At 35.7% G+C, this 22,661-nt stretch overlaps 1 protein-coding gene across 3 annotated transcripts in view; it reads left to right on the top strand.

Moving 5' to 3' along the window:
- Positions 1 to 22,070, top strand: part of LOC137650211 (uncharacterized) — a 50,665-nt gene extending 28,595 nt beyond the window's left edge. The window contains exons 2-12 of one of the 3 annotated variants that reach the window (XM_068383432.1): positions 7,365 to 7,531; positions 7,848 to 8,006; positions 8,410 to 10,440; positions 10,531 to 10,632; positions 12,876 to 13,553; positions 15,079 to 15,271; positions 15,778 to 15,895; positions 16,123 to 16,305; positions 20,806 to 20,929; positions 21,095 to 21,226; positions 21,620 to 22,070. In XM_068383432.1, coding sequence (XP_068239533.1) covers positions 7,367 to 7,531; positions 7,848 to 8,006; positions 8,410 to 10,440; positions 10,531 to 10,632; positions 12,876 to 13,553; positions 15,079 to 15,271; positions 15,778 to 15,895; positions 16,123 to 16,305; positions 20,806 to 20,929; positions 21,095 to 21,226; positions 21,620 to 21,781 — 4,047 coding nt within the window. In that variant the 5' untranslated portion in view covers positions 7,365 to 7,366 and the 3' untranslated portion in view covers positions 21,782 to 22,070. Of the gene's footprint in view, positions 1 to 7,364; positions 7,532 to 7,847; positions 8,007 to 8,409; positions 10,441 to 10,530; positions 10,633 to 10,943; positions 13,554 to 15,078; positions 15,272 to 15,777; positions 15,896 to 16,122; positions 16,306 to 20,805; positions 20,930 to 21,094; positions 21,227 to 21,619 lie in introns of those variants that run through there. The other 2 variants (XM_068383434.1, XM_068383433.1) reach the window with 2 other exon arrangements.
- The last annotated feature ends 591 nt before the right edge of the window (positions 22,071 to 22,661 follow it).

The raw sequence follows: 22,661 nt of genomic DNA, 5'->3' as shown, positions 1-22,661 counted from the left end.
AAATGAAATTGAAATTAATAAAGTAATCACTCAAGTAATGAGTCACTTTAAACCGCAAGTAATCTCTCTAGTGATAAATCACCTCAATCAAAGTAATCTCTTAAGTGATGACTCATTATACACTTAAAATGAAGCACACTGGGGCGTCTAGTTCTCACACAACAGATTGATATAAACAATAATGGAGAAAGACAATGAAAAGAAACGTACACTCTCTCTCTCTCTCTCTCTCTCTCTCTCTCTCTCTCCTCTCTCTCTCTCTCTCTCTCTCTCTCTCTCTCTCTTTCTGTCCACCGGACACACAAGTTATTATCTATTTGTATCATAAAAGAGACAATACTCTTGGACAACTTTCACTGTTTGCGTTCAATTTCTCTTCTTTCTTTACTCATAGTCTTATATATGTTTATATAGCGAGATAAAATTTCTCAAGGGGCATGTAATACCATTGTTTATTTTTCTCATGCTAAGAGCTAAAGAAGACAAGTATATAAGATTTTAAGGTGCCGGTTTAGTATGTGACCTACCTTTTTTATTCTGGTTTAGTATGTGGCCTACCTTTTTTATTCTGGTTTAGTATGTGGCCTACCGTTTTTTTTTTTTCTGGTTTAGTATGTGGCCTACCTTTTTTCATTCTGGTTTAGTATGTGGCCTACCTTTTTTATTCTGGTTTAGTATGTGGCCTACCTTTTTTCATTCTGGTTTAGTATGTGGCCTACCTTTTTTATTCTGGTTTAGTATGTGGCCTACCTTTTTTCATTCTGGTTTAGTATGTGGCCTACCTTTTTTCATTCTGGTTTAGTATGTAGCCTACCTTTTTTAATTCTGGTTTAGTATGTGGCCTACCTTTTTTCATTCTGGTTTAGTATGTGGCCTACCTTTTTTATTCTGGTTTAGTATGTAGCCTACCTTTTTTAATTCTGGTTTAGTATGTGGCCTACCTTTTTTATTCTGGTTTAGTATGTGGCCTACCTTTTTTTTCTGGTTTAGTATGTGGCCTACCTTTTTTATTCTGGTTTAGTATGTGGCCTACCTTTTTTAATTCTGGTTTAGTATGTGGCCTACCTTTTTTAATTCTGGTTTAGTATGTAGCCTACCTTTTTTAATTCTGGTTTAGTATGTGGCCTACCTTTTTTATTCTGGTTTAGTATGTGGCCTACCTTTTTTAATTCTGGTTTAGTATGTGGCCTACCTTTTTTATTCTGGTTTAGTATGTGGCCTACCTTTTTTAATTCTGGTTTAGTATGTGGCCTACCTTTTTTATTCTGGTTTAGTATGTGGCCTACCTTTTTTAATTCTGGTTTAGTATGTGGCCTACCTTTTTTATTCTGGTTTAGTATGTGGCCTACCTTTTTTATTCTGGTTTAGTATGTAGCCTACCTTTTTTAATTCTGGTTTAGTATGTGGCCTACCTTTTTTATTCTGGTTTAGTATGTGGCCTACCTTTTTTAATTCTGGTTTAGTATGTGGCCTACCTTTTTTATTCTGGTTTAGTATGTGGCCTACCTTTTTTATTCTGGTTTAGTATGTAGCCTACCTTTTTTAATTCTGGTTTAGTATGTGGCCTACCTTTTTTATTCTGGTTTAGTATGTGGCCTACCTTTTTTAATTCTGGTTTAGTATGTGGCCTACCTTTTTTATTCTGGTTTAGTATGTGGCCTACCTTTTTTTTCTGGTTTAGTATGTGGCCTACCTTTTTTATTCTGGTTTAGTATGTGGCCTACCTTTTTTCATTCTGGTTTAGTATGTAGCCTACCTTTTTTAATTCTGGTTTAGTATGTGGCCTACCTTTTTTCATTCTGGTTTAGTATGTGGCCTACCTTTTTTATTCTGGTTTAGTATGTGGCCTACCTTTTTTTTCTGGTTTAGTATGTGGCCTACCTTTTTTCATTCTGGTTTAGTATGTGGCCTACCTTTTTTATTCTGGTTTAGTATGTAGCCTACCTTTTTTAATTCTGGTTTAGTATGTGGCCTACCTTTTTTCATTCTGGTTTAGTATGTGGCCTACCTTTTTTTTCTGGTTTAGTATGTGGCCTACCTTTTTTCATTCTGGTTTAGTATGTAGCCTACCTTTTTTAATTCTGGTTTAGTATGTGGCCTACCTTTTTTATTCTGGTTTAGTACGTGGCCTACCTTTTTTTTCTGGTTTAGTATGTGGCCTACCTTTTTTCATTCTGGTTTAGTATGTGGCCTACCTTTTTTATTCTGGTTTAGTATGTAGCCTACCTTTTTTAATTCTGGTTTAGTATGTGGCCTACCTTTTTTCATTCTGGTTTAGTATGTGGCCTACCTTTTTTATTCTGGTTTAGTATGTGGCCTACCTTTTTTTATTTTGGTTTAGTATGTGGCGTACCTTATTTATTCTGAATTAGTATGTGGCCTACCTGGCTTGTTAGGTTAGGCAAGGTTAGGGTAGGTTAGGTTAGGTTAGGCCACATACTAAAACAGATAGAATTTCGTAGGCCACATTCGAAAGGTAGGCCACATACTAAACCGGCACCGATTTTAAAACGCCGGGAAAACTTTTCCATGTGCCAATTAATAATAAGAAAATAATGGTCTAAAATATTGGTAGATTATTATCACTGTAAATACTGTAATTTATATAAATATTTTCCATATAATGATACTGTGTTACATTTAAAAATAAATAGTAATGATATTCGTATTGAAAAGCGAATTGTTTGACATACCTGAACTGTAGCGTAAGTCGGATTTTTGCTACGGCCCACTTGTGCGTCATCTATAACAAAATATTCTCAGACTTTTTCCCAAAGATATTTGCAGTTAGGAGACACAAATAAAGCCTTTTCAGAATTGATATTTGCAGTCAGGAGACGCAAATCAAGTACAGTACTATTAAAATTTGATAAATTTCAATCGCTCGAATCTTACAGTAATTTCATTATAATTTGACGTATTTAAAAAGAGTTTCTTGGAAATTTTGATACGATTAGATTTCTTTTCAATGACTCCTAGTCTCGGTATAGAAGCAACATGGATACTTTCACTTGGCGACGGAATAAAAAAAGAAATTTATTACGCACGTCCGTCGCCCACCATCAAAATGACAGGATATTACATCACAATGGACGAGAAATCGAAAGAGGAACTGGACTTTTTCTTTTCTTCGTAACTTTCAAGAGCTTCCATCTCCATTATTATAAGGGTAACTTAATTGTATTTCATAATTTTCGAGCTTCACAAACAATCCTAAATCCTTTAATATCTCCAGATTTTTGTGGCGAGAGTGAAATTATAATTTTGCTAAAGTTTTGTTGCATAAGCAATCAGAAAAAAAAAAAAACAATGTTTCTATTTGTCCTGATACCTATATTGCCGCCATCTTTGATTATACAAGATGGTTGCCGTAAAAATTCTTTGTTAATGTCTCACATATCACTATCACTTATCCTCAATTTCATACTTGTTCTGTGTGTCCTCATCATTTTGACACTCGCTATCTCACTGGCAAAGATCGGGGAAGGATAAGTTCTTTATTCTGCAAGAAAATGTGTCAGCTACCCCTCTCGATAATTTCATCTGCAGCTGGAAGGACATATATCATAGTTGGTTTCAGTTGGCCATCGGATTCCTTGTGCAGGAGATTCAACTGAGGATTCTGCAAATCGATACTGACCTGTCCCTGCAGGGAATCCAAGTGAGGATCCTCCAGAGCAATCCTCCTCGCACTGGCATGGATAAGGACTGTGAGGATATATTGTCTCAAAGCTCCAAGGATTGGAAGTAGCTTTTCACTGTCAAAGCTCCAAGGATTGGAAGTAGCTTGTCGTTGTCTGCCATATACTTGCAAAAGGGATACCATCACAGTTCAGAGATTGTCCTGATGTAGATGCCTTTGACAGAGTAGGCTGCACAGACGAAGCTAGCCACAGGAGCCAACATAGTTTCGGTCTCTTCTGCCTCTTTTGTAAGCATCTGCAGAGACACGTTTCCCTTCGTTATTCTCGGATTCCCTATGTCTCCAAGGGCAGGTAATTTCCTCCAAACGGGTTTAGACATTATTTAATTACATTGTCACTTATGATGGCGCTAATATATTCAAGTATGTATTTAGAAATCCTTATCCACAACAAATCTGATGTTTTTAAAGTTAGTACAGGGCTTCAAAACCAAAGGAAATTTTGCTCCATTGGTTAATAGTGCCAACAGTGCAGCTAACGTGATCAACTGTAGGCATTATTAACGGATATGTGCAACATCCCTTCGGCCCTTAACTGCTCTCATTTTTAGCCTTTTAATTTACTTCTGCTTCGATGCATAAAGCTCACATTCTACAAGCCAAATATTACACTAAGGTTGATAAATATATTCCTCCTAACATATCTTAGACCTGTCATAATCAGCACAACAAAAACCATAATTTTCGTTACGCATAAGTGACACGAGGGATTTACAGATGAAAAAAATCGTTGATGATAATTTTAAACGTCTTAAATTTTCTTGTTTTATAAATCTTCCAAATCCTTCGAGGAATTTTAGCTTTACCGTAAATCTGTAACGCGTTTTCTCGTATGTCTCTTACCACTTGAGAATTCAGATTTATGTCCTGCAATTTAATATCCAGTCATTTTGTATATTCCTGTGTATAACAATAAACGCTTTATAGACTATCTTACCACCCACCTTATATCCAGAATCACCAACAGTTCTTTCTTTTTAAACTTTAATGTAAGCATTCAAAATACATTTAGCTGTTTCAAGCCGAATAAGAAAATGCGAAGACAATGGAAATATGTCTTAAAATTACTTATAATTGATTATCCATTTTTATCATATTATAAAAAAGATGGATATTAAAATCTATGCCTCAATTATGCTTTTGATAGTTCCACGTACTATATACAGCTATTTCGTATTGGATCATAAATCACATTACACATCAACAAACCATTGTGACAATTCCCTCCAAGTAAGACTTGAAAAATTAGAAAATAGTCCCAAACAATTTGCCCATTATTCATAAAGAAAGTCCATTTGATTCTTTCCATTTCATGACACACCCCGGAACTCTTTAAAAAACTTCATATCATCCCCTCCTAACAATGGATCACGGGAATGAATGAGATTAGAAATAACCGTTTTGATTTTATCAGGTTCATTGTTTACAGCTGGGAAAAAGAAAACAGGGGAATATTTTTGATGGTAACAAGTAGAAAATAGGAAAGGATGTAAAGTAGATCATGAAATGGGAAAACATTGATGTCAATTTCTCATTTGAAAGGAGAAAGGATTGACACGCGAAAATTTAGAGAGAGAGAGAGAGAGAGAGAGAGAGAGAGAGAGAGAGAGAGAGAGAGAGAGAGAGAGAGAGAGAGAGAGAGAGAGAGAGAGAATGTCATCAGTAAACAGTAACATTCCTAAGTATTAATAATTTTATTTCATATCTTTGTTTTGGCGTTGTTACTGTTTTTAGAATGATTTATTGTTAATTTGTTCTCATAATTTATTCATTTCCTTATTTCCTTTCCTCACTGGGCTATTTTTCCCTATTGGAGCCCTTGGGCTTATGGCATCTTGCTTTTCCAACTAGGGTTGTAGCTTGGCTAGAAATTATAATAATAATAATAATAATAATGATAATAATAATAATAATAACAATAATAATAATAATAATAATAATAATAATAATAATAATAATAATAATAAATCTTCCTAAGCCACTTACAAAAGATTGGGTTTGGAATATCCTACTTTGATTAAAAATGAACAGAAGGACAACTTATATTCTCTGCATGTTATAATTTTCATTTCCAAAAAGACGCAGAGAACCAAACGTATTGATATTCACCGATTGGTTTAGTTAAAGTCGTTTTAAGCCGTTTCATCTGTGTTTTAAGGCTTCTTTGATTTGCCGTTTTACCCTTGAAAGAATTTTGATAAGGGGTTAGTTCTATTCATGTCAAACATTATTCCAAAACTTTTTACATTTGAACAAGAATCATCTTTCTCGTAGTCTTGCTGTTATGATTTGCATCATAAGAGCGAGTAATACATTATTATTATTATTATTATCATTATTATTATTATTATTATTATTATTATTATTATTATTATTATTGTTGTTGTTGTTGTTGTTGTTATCATTATTATTATTATTATTATTATTATTATTATTATTATTATTATTATTATTATTTGCTTGTTCTTATTGACTTTTAAGACTTAAATATCTAAAAACTACAATGATCTCTTAACCTTCTCACCCAATTTGGACGAAACTTCTATCGAAAAACTCTTACTTTTTTTGGCATATCAAAAAAAAAAAAAAAAAAAAAAAAAAAAAAAAAAAAAAAAAGAGAGAGAGAGAGAGAGAGAGATACGAAAGAACCTAGAATTGGAATGGTCATTGAGACCTTTAGAGTACACTGTTCTGTCAAATGTGTCAGTGAGACCATTATTTTATAAGAAAAAAAAAATTGAAAATAAACACATATAAAATCAAGGATTAGTATTTGTATTTTCTATAGTGAATTTGGCACGTAAATTCAGGGTTTAAATTTTTAAGGTAATTACCTTAGTTTGAGGTAATTTGCATCATTTCAAAGTCATTTTTTAAAGCTAATGATATTTTTAAGGAAATTTTGATTTTACTAGCTTCAAATATAAGGAAATTTGAAAATTTTTAAGGTAATATAAAGTAAAAAGCAGCAGCATCTAAGGTATTGGCCATTTGCTCAAGTTTAAACCCTGCCCGTGATATTTCGAAACTGCATGTGAAAATGTGATGAGTCCTTGGATGTGTTTATTTTTTTATTGATTTACTTATCTGTTTATTTATTTACTTGTGTATTTAATTATACATTTTCTTATGTATTTATTAATTTGGTTATTACCTTATATCCTTACCTATACAATTATTTGGCTTTTATTCATTTATATTAAGCCATTTATCTCCCCTAAATAATAAAGAGTAAATATATATATATATATATATATATATATATATATATATATATATATATATATATATATATATATATATATATATATGTATGTATATATATACAGTATATATTCATATATATATATACATATATATATATATATATATATATATATATATATATATATATATATATATATATATATATATATATATACATATATAGATATATATATATAAAGCCGGTCACGCTTAGCTCTCTCTCCCTCCCTTGTGGATGGTGAGAGGCAGTAGTCATACCCTGGTGAGAAGGGGGCGGTTGGTGCGTGAGGTTGCATACCTATCTAAATAGTTAACCGTCATTTTAGACGGGTCGCTTACACTAATTTATTAGAATAATCATTAACTTTTAGAGCCTTGACATTTCAATTAAGATATTTCTTTTGTAATCCTTCAGGTATGAATTGGCGATTGAGCGTCACGCCGGTGCTCCTGGTTGTCATGGCAACCGGAGCAGCCGCTTCCTGGAAATGGGACGAATCGAATACCACAAGCTTGGCATCCACTGTCACATCTTCGCCTTCTTTGAACTCGACTCTCTCTTCGGCGACGACCGTCTCCAAGGTACTGTCATAGTGAAGACCATGCCAATTTGCAATCTTTTATATGCCTTGTGCATTATGATTCAGAAGTCGATATATACAAATAATGCCATTATTAATATTATTATTATTATTATCATCATCATTATTATTATTATTATTATTATTATTATTATTATTATTATTATTATTATTATTATTATTATTATTATTATTATTATTGTTGTTGTTAAAAACTTTATACTTTGATACACTAACAATTTTGATGTTTTTGCCAAATATCTGTCATAGGCAGAAAGTCTACAGTATGTCTCTCATATCCTTCCTTTCCTCACCAGAGCGATGCACAAATAACTACCGAATCTCTCAACGACACATCCTTGACCGACGATCCTCCTGAGGGAACTTCCCTCCTTGAAAGCCAAGCCAGTGACACAGAGCCTCGGTTCATCGGAGGTCTAAAGAAGAAGCTGTGTTCCGTCGGCTTAGGTATCAATGTAAGTGTAGCTGCCACTGCGTGAGTATAGAAATACACTTTTTGGAAATTAGAAGAAGTTTGGAAATTATCATCAAATGGGAGATAACTGTTCATGATTTAAATGTTTTTGTCGAATAGATTTCTTCATTTTGAAATGGCATAACTGTATAAATCAAAGCTTATCATGTCCTTAGTATACATAGCTATTGTCATCAAAACCATTTCATTCTTAATATACATAGCTGTTTACGGGTTACTTTCATTGAGATTGATTTACACAAATGCTTTAAACATTGCATTGTAGAAAGTTACGTAGAAGGATGATTTGCTATAACCTTTAATTTATTAGTGACTTAAAGACTTATGTACTTAATCTAAATTACTGCTAAACTTACTAACCAGTTTATTATGGCATATGACAGTGTGGTGACAAAGGACATTACAAACCAGCCTCTGGTCACTATGGGAAACCAATAAACATCCACGAGATACAATATGTGCAGCCTGTAGAGATTCGTCCCGTTGGGAAACCTATCCCAGCCCTTCCCAAAGATCACCACATCTTCAACAAAGGCTCATCATATGCTACGGGTTCAAAAGGGCATAGTGGTGGAGGTAGTTTTGGCAGTGGAAAGGGTCATGGTGGAGGAAAAGGCCATGGTGGAGGAAAAGGCCATGGTGGAGGAAAAGGTCATGGGGGAGGAAAGGGTCATTTTGGAGGAGGGGCCGGAGGAAAGGGCCACACAGGACACAAGGGTGGTTTTGGTGGAAGCGGAATCAGAGGGGGAAACAGTTACGGAAGCGGTGGCCATGTTGACACAGGGGGTCCTTCTCACTACGGTGGAACAGGATCCTCCGGATACCAACCGGCTCATTCCCCATCACATTATGGCTCTCCAAGTGGCCAATCAATAGCTTATGGCCCTCCAAAGGCATCTTCTGTCATATCAGGATACGAGTCGCCAGCTCCCATATACAGTGCACCTCCAGCTACCTCATATAGTTCCCCTTCAGTTCCAGATATCCCATACAGTGCCTTGCAAGCTCCTTCGTCTTCTTATAATGCCCCGCAAGGCCCTTCGTCTTCTTATAATGCCCCACAAGGGCCTTCTTCTTTTCACAGTGGTCCCCAAGGTCATTTCTCATCTTTTGGTAGCCCACAAAGTCCCTCATCTTTATATAGTGCCCCACAAGGTCCTTCATCATTATATAGTTCCTCACAAAGTTCCTCCTCTTTATATAGTGATTCACAAGGTCCCTCATCTTTTTATAGTAACTCACAAGGTTCTTCATCTTTATATAGTGATTCACAAGGTCCTTCATCTTTTTATAGTAACTCACAAGGTTCTTCATCTTTATATAGTGATTCACAAGGTCCCTCAACTTCTTATAGTGACCCACAAAGTTCACCAGCATCTCACGGTGTCCAGCATTCTCCACCATTCTATGATGGTTCTCAGACTTCAGAAGGAAATGTTCAGACTGTGAAACATATCCATATTCACCAGCATGTTTATAATTCAAACAGTGACGTCAATAATGCAGCTGCTGTCACTGATGGGTATAGCGGTCAATTTGATAGCAATTCTATTATTGGGTCAGCACCCCTGTATATATCATCATCACAAGACTATAGAGAAGATGACACTGATTTTTCTGATGTTAAAACAATACATAAAAAAGAAGCAATCAAATCTAACACATTTAGTGTTCCCTTTGATAGTGTGGTTGAAACTCCTGCAAGTTTTGACTCTGAAAACAAAGGAGCTTTAGAGCTAATAAGAGTATCTGGATCACGAGATCTAGGATGTACTTGTGTCCGCCAAGAACAGTGCCCACCTGAACTTATTGCATCCTCTCCATTTTCTCGGGAAGACCTCGGTGGAATTCAGGATCCTCGTAACTCTCCATCAATTGATATTCTCTCAAATGACACCTTGCCTCATTCTGTAGCTCGAAAACGAAGAGACACTAAGGATTTTAAAGACCAAATAGCTGTAGCGACAAATATCAATGGACAAGATGCTAGGGAATTGTTCCCCGCTGAGTCTTTCTTGGGAGATTCTGCCGTTTCGGGGGCATATGGTGACGTAATAACCCGCGCAGACCTTCAGGGCTTACCTACTGCAGCTGTCCAGACTGTAAGCGCTGGCATTAGTATTCATGACCTTCATAATCCAAATGGTCCTCCTGTAGAGGATTTATTGATTGGACCACCTGTAGAGAATTTGTTCATTGGACCTCCTGTAGATGATTTATTAATTGAACATCCCTCTGACATCCCCCAAAATGGCCCTCTTCAAAACAGTGCTCTTTTTGGACCATCTGGGAGCATAACACAATCCATATCTTCAGTAGCCAACAATTTTGACGAACATCTCACTGTAAGCAGCCTTGGTGATGGTGTCATTAAAGATGTGACCAATCAGGTTCGCCAAGGATTACGAAATGAAGTAAGCACATTCAGACCTTTATACTACTTTGTAACTAACAATCTTTTATTTATTTTTTTTTTCAAAGTAATCTGTGGGATATCATTTCAGAATGGGGTATTATTTGAATGCAAAAAGGCATTTCTAAAGAAGAAGGTACGTACTACAAGAGACGCACAAGAAGATAAGGAAGAAAACAATGAGCAAACACCTGTAAGTTCCCAGCTGACAGTAGTTTGTCCAATAAAATGTAGTTTAAATAATACAATATGCACATTGATTTTATAGATTTCACAATACAGTAGTTACTCTTATCAAATCTCGTCTAAAAGTATGGTTTATTGCAAAAATAGTCAAGCAGATGCTTTGTGTTAAACTTTTGCACTATGATATAAAGCCTGCTTCATTCTTAAGTATTCTATTTGGTGATCACTTATATCTTTAAGCATGTTTTATCAAACACTTTTATTTCTAAGGTATTTTCTTAATGTTTCTTTTTTCTTTCTGACTGTCATTTTTTCCAGCGACTTTTTGACCTTTTAGGTGGCTTGGTTGGTGGTAGTGGTCTAGATGGGATTTTTAAAGGTCCTGCATTTGTGCCATCTTTTGGGGTTAATTTTGGAAGTTTACCAACTGGAGGTGGTTATGGCCCTTATGGAACTCCTTATGGAGGTGGGAGCAACCCCTTGGGACTCGACCTCGGACCAGTGTCTATCAATCCTTTCGTTGGGTTTAAAGTAGCAAAGTTTGATGGACGACCTGTGTTCAATCCTTCACTGGACCTTCTGGTGACACCCAATGCAGAAGGCGTTCATGCTATTGAAAGTATTAAGAATGGATTAAACCCATTTGGTGGGGGTGTTGGTGGTGTTGGTGGTGGTTTCGGTCCAGGTCCATACCCGGGAGGTCCCTATCCTTATCCTGGGGGTATTCATCAACAGGGAGCTGGATATTATCCAGGTGGGGGTGGTTATCCTAATTATCCTGCAGGTGGATTATACCCCCAAACTGGTGGATTATACCCCCAAACTGGTGGATTATACCCCCAAACTGGTGGAATACATCCTCCCATCTACAGTCCAAATACATATAAACCTCCTAGTACCCCATATGTACCTCCATACGCTCCTTCAAGACCTTCTTACACTCCTTCCAGACCTGCATACACACCTCCTTACACTCCTTCAAGACCTGCATATACACCTCCTTACACTCCTTCAAGACCTTCCTATTCTCCACAGATTTACACACCACCTGTAACTTCCATCAACCGACCTCTACCTGTTGCTGACTTCAGCAACCAGCCCCACAATAATCCACTTATACCTTCCCGCCCTTCATTCACGCCATCCAGGCCACTGCACAGCCCATCCTCATTTCTTCATGACGAGAAGCCTGTGGAAGTTCACCACCACGAACATACCCACTTTCACGATCATGATCACGACCATGATGATGATTTTTATAATCCCAATAACTTTGGCACGATATTCAGGGGCCGCGGTGGCAAATCAGACGACAAAAGGGATTCTCCCCTGTCAGATCGACGCCCCCTTTCAAACAGTGCATCGTCATTTACTCCATCAACCTCATCAGATAGATTTTCTTTATCAGCAAACAGTGCATCATCATTTTCTCCATCATCATCATCATCAACAAATAGGTTTGTTTTGCCTCAGTCGAGTCTTACTAATTCTCTTTTAGATCCAAGGTCCCTGGATTCTGATAAGTCATCCAGATCCGGCTCCTCGTTCAGGTTTCCTGACAAGTAAGAAATAACATATTAAATTCACTAAGATGTCTATTTCAATTTGTAACTTTTTTATTTTCATTGACTCATTCTGATGTTAATCAAGCAAATACACTTATCGCTGCATTTGCACTATAGCTGTGCAATTAATTTTTGTTTCCGATCAATTCATAAATCTAATTAGCCTTTCTATTAGCTACCCAATGATCATCAGGTTCCTGTTGAGTCATAAATCTCTTGCCAAAGTTCCTGATTCTGATGAGCGATGTGTAAAAAGAGTGATTGGACTAACATTTATTGTAAATACTTGTATAGCTGTACAGTTTTTAGTGTTGTTTCTCAGTGTGTGCACTAGTTTAATAGATGTAGAGCACCTAATATGTTAATGCTTGATTTATATAGAATTTACAGAGCAAATCCATTACGTTAAAGTTGTACTATACAAATACTAGAAAATAAGAGCTGTAATGTAATTGTAGCTTCTTGTTTTAAAGCCAACATTACCAAGCGTATATAAACACAAAAAGTATGTTTTTGATGGAAGCGTTAGATTTTTCTAAAAAGAAGTTAAACTACTTTGTTATTTTATTCAATTTTAATCAGTAGATGTCATATGGAATAGGAATATTTATGAAATATATCACAACAAAAGACCGAGAATATTCTCAGCAAGATTGAATCATTACATGACTGTGTTATTTGAAAGGTTTCATCAGCTGAGGATACCATTAGTCCACGGGAATTGGATAACGAACCATCAGCGCGTTTCTTAGAGCCCGTGTCAAATCTACTGAAAGCCATCCCATTAGGTCTCACTTTCAAAATATCCAATGTGCCCCACCCCGAGCATGTACTCACCTCAGCCATTATAAATCACCAATCTAATGATGCTGTAGATCACCACCACCTTCACGACCCCCTCCCATCTTCCATACCCCACGGTAAGCCAGGCTTGACACCATACTACCCTCGAAGGCACTTGAACTTGGAACAGACTGAGCCAGGCGTTTCTACTTCCTCTAATCCTCGACATCTTGGGCTTTTCTCACCATTTTCTCTCCCTCACAATCCTCTTTCACCTTCTCCATTCCCTATCTCTCCTCTCAATCCTCTAGCTCTCTCTACTCTCCCTTCTGGTCTAATGTCCCCTGGCTTTCGACCCCCTAGACGTCTCGGACCCTTGACCTTGCTCAGTAACAACCTAGGGCTGGCTGGCAACGTGCATGATCCTTCTATGTTCCAACGCCCACTTCCCGGTGGCCTGCATGACCTGGGATTATCTCCATATCCCATCGGGCCTTCTACACCTGGTCTGCATGATGGACAAGGAGTTGAGAGGACCTGCAGATATATCAGCTGCCGAAGTCTTGCTAACTACTGTCAGGTAGGATCTGAAGGATGTGAATATAATCTGTGTTTTGCCTAATTTGACATAATCAAGATTCACACTAGCTTTAGCATTCAATGTGGAGTTTATGATGGTATTTTGTATGGAAATGTCCTGTTATTTTTTTTTCTTAGTAACAACATTCTCAGTTTAATTCATTCATACTGTTATTTTCTAGCTTCCCAGCGTTATTGAGTACGTAGAGTTTTGTAAAACAAAAAATTTTTGTTATCAATTATTCATATCATAAGGAAATTTATTGTTGTGGGAAAAACTTTTCAAATGGTGGTATTTACAAAAATGCTCACTGGAAGTGTGAGCCAAAATCGGTTCTTTGTCTTATTGTATTTTTCTATCAAGAGAATTTCCATATAAATTATTTTGTTAGAGACCATTTCAATTATTTTATTCTCTTCTGTTAATACTGTAGAAAGACATTTCAAGGTTCAGTTTGATTATCAAACTTGAGAACTAGATTTCTATACAAAATTACAAAGTGTCGTTGTAAATTGGCAATTATCAGTGATTCCAGGATTTCATGTTATTAAGAAAATCTCACTAATTTGAACGCAGAATTTTTAGATGGTTTGGTCACATGAAGAGAATGGAGGATGCTAGATGGTGTTGGCGAAGTATTATAATAAAAAGAAATCTTGAGAGCCCACAGTGCCTGAGAGTACATACAGGGTAGAAGTGAGTGGTTCCGTATGTGAGTCAACACTCACTTGTTGAACCTTTACGTAAAGATGGGAAGCCTGGTATATGCAATAAGGGTATGAAAGTGAAGACAGCTCATAGATGAAAACTTCAGAGAGCAATGGGCAAAGTAACTTCTGTAAAACAAACAACATGTAGTGAACCTATTTAGGAGTTAAAGTAAGTTCAAGGTGGGGATGTGACAGCTTAGCCTTTTCTTAAATGTATAGTTTGCGATTCAATTATCACGAGAAGAAGGATTGATATAATACTCCCCAAATATAAGAACAATGACTTCCACATGATTTTTTTCCGGACATATTCTGAGGGACACACCCAGATTGTTAGTAGATACAGTCATCCTGCCAAGATTTTATATTCAGTTATAAGTTTAATTTCTAAATTTTCTAACTTTATATTCTAGGTGGAATGAACATGAAATATAGTAAAGATACTCTTATATAGGCCGACAGAAACAACAAAGCTATGTCTATCCGCTTTTACAGCCTCCCACAGGAATAAAAGTACTTAAGAATGGGGTTGAAAGGAAGAGGAGTATAGTATGTGAAGAGTGGAAGCATTTTTAGTATGAATGAGATGGGGAAAAGGAAGTCATTTAGAAAAGAAAAAGATGAGAAGGTTAGGGATGAGAACAAATTCTTGTAGGACACTAAAAATGAAATGATATGGCAGCGTCAACTATACCAGAACTAAACCGATCTACTAAACTGGTAAAAACTGTGCAGTGATTTGTAACCCAAGAAAAGAGGCTACTAAATTGCTATAATTTTTTCTTCATCTGTTATCACTTCACTAAAAAAAACAGCGCCGACCATCTGCCCTGCCTCAGTCTCAGTGCGGGCTTTACGAAGTGTGTTGCGAAGTAGATGGATTCCAAGGTGCTTTTTCGTCCACCTTCAACTCATTTGCCAATGCACGTACTTGCGGAGTGAAGCGTACCGACGGCGTCAACGGTCGTGTAAGCCAACCGGTGCAACGGGATGGCGACTCAGAATTTGGTAAGAATGGAACACTTTTAAACCTCTGTTACAGTTTTTCTTGTCTCCCTCTAGCTTTCTGATAACTTAACTAAAACTGCAACAGCAGGGCCTTCCTCTTTGTTACACCAAGGGGCTGAATGGCTTTCTGTGCCCCCAAATTGCCCTATTTCATAGAACTATTCAATTACACTAATAAAAGGACTTATTTTGGGATTTTTTTTTTCATCATTAAACCATGATTATTGATTCTAATATTTAGATAAGATGATTGCGTGTGAGCTTTTAAAATACTAATAGTAGCAAGTACAATTTGGATGATAGCATTCTGATAAATAATCAATAAAACCAAGTTATTAGCCTATTATGTCATGTCTTTTTAACAAATTAAATATAAGGAAAAAAGCAACGTCCTATGTATGCCTACCACCTTTTCTGATGGTAATTGAGATTGGAAATTATAGTGTCAAAACTTCAGTGTTGGAGGCTTTGCTTCATTCATCTGATGAACTAACTTATCGCTACAGGGGAGTACCCATGGCAAGCTGCGGTTCTGAAAAAGGAAGGTCTGGACAACGTTTACATCTGCGCTGGGACCCTTGTCGATCAGAGCCATGTTCTCACTGCTGCCCACTGCGTTAAAGGGTGAGTCTGGTAGACTAAGAGAACACTAATAGATACAATCCACCAAAAGCAAAATAAAGGAGGATTAAGATAGCCAATTATCATGAGAGCATACTGGAATTACTAAACATAACCACACACTAAAATGGTCAAATTAAATAGGTATGTTGGATAGGCTTAAAAATTATAAAGAGTATGACCTCCAAAAATAACCAAAGGGATATATTGTTAATGATGTCAATTTGCAGATATGCGGCCTCTGACCTCCGTATACGTCTGGGAGAATATGATGTCAATCAGGATTCTGAGTTCTTCCCTTACTTCGAGACTGACGCCAACGGCGTGTTTATCAACCCGGACTTTTACTCAGGAAATCTCATCAATGACTTGGCCATAATTAGACTGTCCAATCCAGTGGATTTCGTCAGGAAGTGAGTTAGCTTATTTCTTTTAACTTAAGGGCAACTTGGTGACCTTTTCTAACTTGGACCCTCAACCTCTGAAAGGCTTGAGGGTTACAAGAAAGAAAACAAAGGTTTGAAGATAATGGCAGTCTTAAAAGTGTAGATCTATTGTTCTTCTTACTAGTGTGATGTACATATAAGGTATGTCAAACTCAAAAGAAGTAGTGTAGGTAGGTATCAGAACTTTACAAAAAAAATGCAATTCACGGGCTCTTGCGCTAATGGGAGGCCGTAAACTCAAAAGAAGGTAAGAATTCAGGCAATGGAAATCTTCCAGATAAAGGAATTTAGAAGACAGAACACCTGGCGAGACCATTTCGTAGTTTTGTGACTAGTCTCACATTTAACCGGTTATTTATAGACCTTGAGGTGGGACTCTGAAATCAGGCTTAACTTTATTTAATTGTTCTTTCTATTTTATCAATAAATTAGTTTACTTGCACTGATGTAGGCCTACTCACAGGAAAATTCCCATATAAAATTTCTCTAGTGATACTTTTAATCTCCTGATATTGCTAAATAGTTATTTATAAAATCCTGAGAATTGTTAAGATTTACCTCGAGTTAACCCTAATTGATAAATGAAAGAAACCCTTCTAATTGGCTTAGTGAGGGATAAGATGTCCTTTAAAACTAAACAATGATGACGAAAGTGAGACATAACACCAAAGACTGGTCATGTTTAACTAGAATCAGTACATAAAATAGGAAAAATAACAGTATTTGTAATTTGCCGCCACTCTCAAAACAGTGTATTATTCCCTTAAATAACTACATTACACTTGAAATGCAACAAAATCCGAATTACACTCGTGTAATTCCATCACTATCTGAGCTCGATATAATAATAGTATTTATTTGAACATCGAATATTAGCCAATTGCTGTTCAATACTTCATTCAAACCAGCAAACAGGATTAATCAGTCATTTAGACAAACTGTTCATCCTACTCCTTATGATGTCCTAAAGACGCATTTTGTAATCTGAATTTATTCCTCTGATAAAATATGTTATAAAAAAATCTTGTACGGGGTTGTCTATATATTTTGATATATATATATATATATATATATATATATATATATATATATATATATATATATATATATATATATATATATATATATATATTCTATATATATATATATATATATATATATATATATATATATATATATATATATATATATATATATATATATATATATATATATATATATATATATATATATATATATATATATATATAATGAATTCCCTTTAAAAAAGAAAAATCTTCACCTCTGTCCTCAGTAGCTAAATATTTTGAATGTAATTTCATCGAAATTCTGGCAAGTTTTTCTTCAGTACTGCATAAGTGCTTGGAACTTTCTCATGATGATACATTCCAGTCCCCTGATTGGCTATAACTTCCTCAACTGTGATTGGCTGTTGCCCTTATTTACTATAGCTTCACACACATCTAACTACGTAATCAAAACTGTCAATTATTTCTTCGAATAATATACATTATAGTTGAAATGTAACGAAATAAGGATTCTAGAAATTTAGTTCCTTCACTATATAAGCTTGATAAAATTATAGTATCTATTTGAATATCGAATATTAGCCGCATGTTACCAAAACCAGCAAATAGAATTTATTAATCATTTAACAAGCTTTCAAGTTCATCCTACTCCTTATGACGTCACAAAGACGTTTATCCTAATAAAAATCATTATTTGCTAATCAGAATGTATCTCTCTGATAAAATATGTTATCAAAATATCTTATAAGGGATTGTCTTCATATATTTTGAAGACAATATATATCTAATTCCTTTAAGAACAAAATTAATCTGCAGATAGATAGATATCTCCAATAGCTAGAGCGTTTAAAAGCGATAGAATGGAAATTTGGGTAGGTTTCTCAAACAGCAACTCATAAATCCCCGGAACCCTCTCTTGGCGGGATATTCTAGTCCTCTGATTGGCTGTATCTTCTCAGCTGTGATTGGTTGTTGCCTTATGCATCCAATAACGTAGCTAGACCCTAGTCAATTATTCCTTCGAAAATAACGTATTTATTTAGCTTACACATTTAAACAAGATCCATTATCAATTTTATTAGAAAACCGATAATATTATGAGTTTGTTTTTATAAAAATTGTAATTTATAAATCTTAATTTGTATAAAATTAACGTAGGTATTTTACTCTACCAAGTTGAATTCATTCATAAAAATTGTATGACGTCACACACAACGACCAATCACAGCAGAGGGCGAATCAGCCAATGAGACGCCAAATATTTCCCGCAAAGGAAATGCAACAGGTGAGAGGGTTCCTATGTTTTAAGGGCTGTTGTTGACAAACGAGTCAAATTCACAAGAGGTATTTCGTTCTAGTTAAGTCCTGTTTCTTTTTTATGCATACAATAATGATATTTAAGATCCGTTTTATTTACTTATTTGTGGTTTAGGTAGGGTATGGTTCCATAAAATTTGCAGTTTTTAAGGCATCATTTATCTGAAATATGTATAGGCCTACTGCTGGTATTTTACCCCCTACCCTTTAGGATGATATATTTCGTAATGAACATATGATTTGATAATCATTTGTTCAATTGCATTATACTTGAACTGTAACAAAATACAAATTAAAGTTACGTACTTACCTACTTTACTATTTAAGCTCACTCAAACCGAAAAACAGAAGAAGCAAAGACAGGTTGTAAAATTCATCCTACTCTTGTGACGTCACAAAGACGTATTTTCTGAATAAAATAATCATTTAGTAATCAAAGTCTATACCTCTAATAAAAAACATTGTTATTAAAACATCTTATAAAAGACTATCTCTATATACTGTGGAGAACATATATAATTAATTCCCTTCAATCTTAAAAATCTTCAGCTCTGTTCCATAGCTAGATGTTCTTGGCTGGTTATTCCAGTCCTTTAATTGGCTATATCTTCTTCAGCTGTGATTGGTTGTTTCGTTCGCTTACTGCTCCTTCACAAACAAACACACGCATATCTATCATCATAGCCAGACCACAATTTAGCATTCCTTCGAATATGACCTATTTATATAACTTATACACTCACACATGATCCATTAATCTATCTATTACTAATTAATAACAACTTTTAGTGTAATTCCATGAAAGTTGTAATTTTTACTTATAATTCATCTGTAATAAGTATAGGCTCTTTGCCCCCAAGTAAAGTTCATTCATAAAAATACGATTACATGACGTCACCCTATAACCACCTATCAGAGCTGAGAAAGAATCAGCCAATGAGACGCCAAATATTTCCCGCTAAACATGCATAAGGTGAGAGGGTTCCTCTTCATTATGGGTTGCTGTTGGTGAATGAGGTAAATTCGCTGGAGTCACTTTGTTCGAACGCTCTAGCTGAGCCGAGCTTGCTTCTTTAATGGAGTTAAATTTATGCTAGTCATTCATTACATTAAACGCTCTAGTTATTGTTTTTTTTTTTCCTAAATAATTTTTATACATATAACTATGACATTTAAGTAGCTTAAGAAGAATATATTCTTATTTCTTATATCTTTTAGATATTATTTAAATGTTTATCAATCATACTTTTCGTTTCTTTTAAAATACTAGAAACGCATAGGCTATATAAATATGATTTCATGTTATTTTTATTAGGATCATTATTTTTATCAATCATTATGAATATTTTGTGAGATAGTTTGAGAATTTTGAGTTCACATTTATTGATTTTATAACCAAAAACTACTTCAAGTCAAAAGCCCAAAAAGAATACATAGTGAATAATGTCTGAATGTAATTAGAAATAGTCTGCTTGTTTTCTTCTCAGTTTCTTTTATAAACTGAAATAAGTGAAAAAAGTAATCAAAACAACATTTTCAGCACTCGATTTCTTAATCTAACTTAGCCTAACCCAACAAAGTGCACGATTCCTTAACAAACTATTTATTATTAAATAGGTTTTGAATTCATTTCCTGATGTCAAAATAAAGTTACAGGTGTAGGCCTACTTCGTGATCAGGGTAAAAAAACGTTTCTTGAGACCGTCCAGACAGAATGTACTGTATTGTCATGAAAGGCTCACAGTTCCTAACATTCTCAAAAAGTTTTGTTCTTACAAATGGATGAATTTGGGATCCATAGCCTAGCGGTGGGGTCTGTGCGGCTATTCAGAGCCCATTATTGCACCTAATAAAGGGTATTTACCATGCCCCTTTGGCCCCCAGCAGTACTCAATTTCAAGCCTTCTATTTTACCTCTGTTCCCTTCTTTTCTTTTATATTACTGCCCATCCTCTTACTAACTAGGCTACTACCATCGTGCAAGTCCGAGGTTCTACCCCCAGTTGCCCCTTGTCACTTGATAGCCCTCTTAGGCTCTAGTGCCTGGCTATATAGCCCAAATTCATATAACCAATTCCAATAAATTTTTCATCTGCATAAAAAAAACTTTTTCTTCCTTCAGCCCCCACATATCTCCAATTTGCCTGCCAAGCCGAGGTGAGGACTTCACTGGCCAACGTTGCTGGGTATCAGGGTGGGGCAAAGATGGCTTTGGTGACAACGGACAATACCAGAGTGTATTGAAGGTAAAATAATTCTTGCTTTAGTTTCACGAAATGTGTTTGAAAATATTTCAAGATACAACATCAGTTCTCTCCCTCAATCACGCTTGCATACTAAATGGCCTTCTGTGCATACGCCTCAAATTTGTAAGTCCATATCCAATGTACTAATTCCTTTGTATTCCACAGGAGGTTGACTTGACGGTGGTCTCACCGATTCAGTGCCAACAGCGTTTAAGACAGACGAGACTAGGCCCATCCTACTTACTTCATCCAGGCATGATATGCGCGGGTGGTGAACAAGGAAAGGACGCTTGTAAGGTTGGTGTTTTGACAAAGCCACAACGGAGTATATTTTCTCATCCTACGTCCATCTGCCCCAAATGCAGCCTGTTTAGGAGAATAAATTCCCTTAGATATAATGATTTAACTTATGGTGCATCTTCTCCTAAGGTGTTTGTTTCATATTCAGTCTATTTGACTTAGTTTGGCTTTTAATATTTTAAGTATCTTTTATCCAAGATTGTTATCCATAGATTCAGAGATGAAAAATTAAAAAAAATCAACTAAAATTTCACTGGGACAAGAACAATCTACTCTCTGAACAATCATGAGTGAATCCTTACTGGAATAAAAGTGTAAACAGCCACACTGCATCATCTAATAGCCTTAAAAATAACTTTTCAAAGAACTAAGTCCATTTTCTATTCTCAGGGTGATGGTGGAGGACCATTGGCTTGCCAAGGACGTGACGGGCGATACCTGCTTGCAGGACTCGTTTCCTGGGGCATTGGGTGCGGTAACCCAGGCATTCCTGGAGTTTATGTCAACATACCCTATTACCTCGATTGGATTAGTACAATCATCAATTTCTAGATCTAATTTAAAACTTCTGTTGATCTTCTCTATTTCGTTCCTGCAAATTGTTGATGCTGTAGAATATGTGATTTTTATTTATGCCAAATTGGAGATTTTCTAGTAGGCTAAAAGGTTAAGATTTATTCAGTCTTTGGGCCTTGAAAGAAAAATGGCACGATGCTCCCATTACACGATTTCTCCTATGTGTTTCGTTATGTACGCTGCAGGTCAGCTTGTATTTGTATATATAGTACAACTGTTGCATTATTTTGTTCTTTTTTTTTTATTAATAAATGTTGACGTTTTACATTGCCTTACTTGTTATTATCATGGTTAACGGTTTTTATATGATACTAATCCTGTACCATAATCTTACCTTCTCCATTCTCAGGTAAATAGCATTTATTTTTACAATGTTGGGTAGCACAGAAGAAATCGAAATACAAACTCTTTGATAGATGAGAAGGCAAGTGTCTGAAATCAAGATAATCTTCATTCATTGCATCTCACGCCATTTACTGTAGGGTCCTTGCTTTACTTTACTTCCATCTTGCTTCCTTTCTTCCACGCTGTTGTGTATCCTCTGATAAGTTTTCCATTCCAAGTGTAGCAGTGGGGTTACACCTAGGAGTAGAAATACCTCCCTGGGCCAAGTGTTGGACCATATGGTTAAAATTCACGAAGGGTGTAGGTCTAGCAACTTTGGCCCATCTGAAAAATTTCCTGAGGACTGGAAGGACCACACTCTGGGGCATCTCCACCAAGGGAAAGTATAGTGATAAATTGCACAATGCGTAAGCCTATAGAAGGGTTTAACGTATTGCCAAATAAGCCTTCTGAGTAGATACTGATCGGTCAGATATATCAAAACGTAAATTACGTAAAATTTACTTAATAT

This window comes from Palaemon carinicauda, chromosome 11 (assembly GCF_036898095.1).
Source record: "Palaemon carinicauda isolate YSFRI2023 chromosome 11, ASM3689809v2, whole genome shotgun sequence".
Classification (NCBI taxonomy): Eukaryota; Metazoa; Arthropoda; class Malacostraca; order Decapoda; family Palaemonidae; genus Palaemon; species Palaemon carinicauda.
This window is presented reverse-complemented; position numbering and strand designations above follow the sequence as displayed.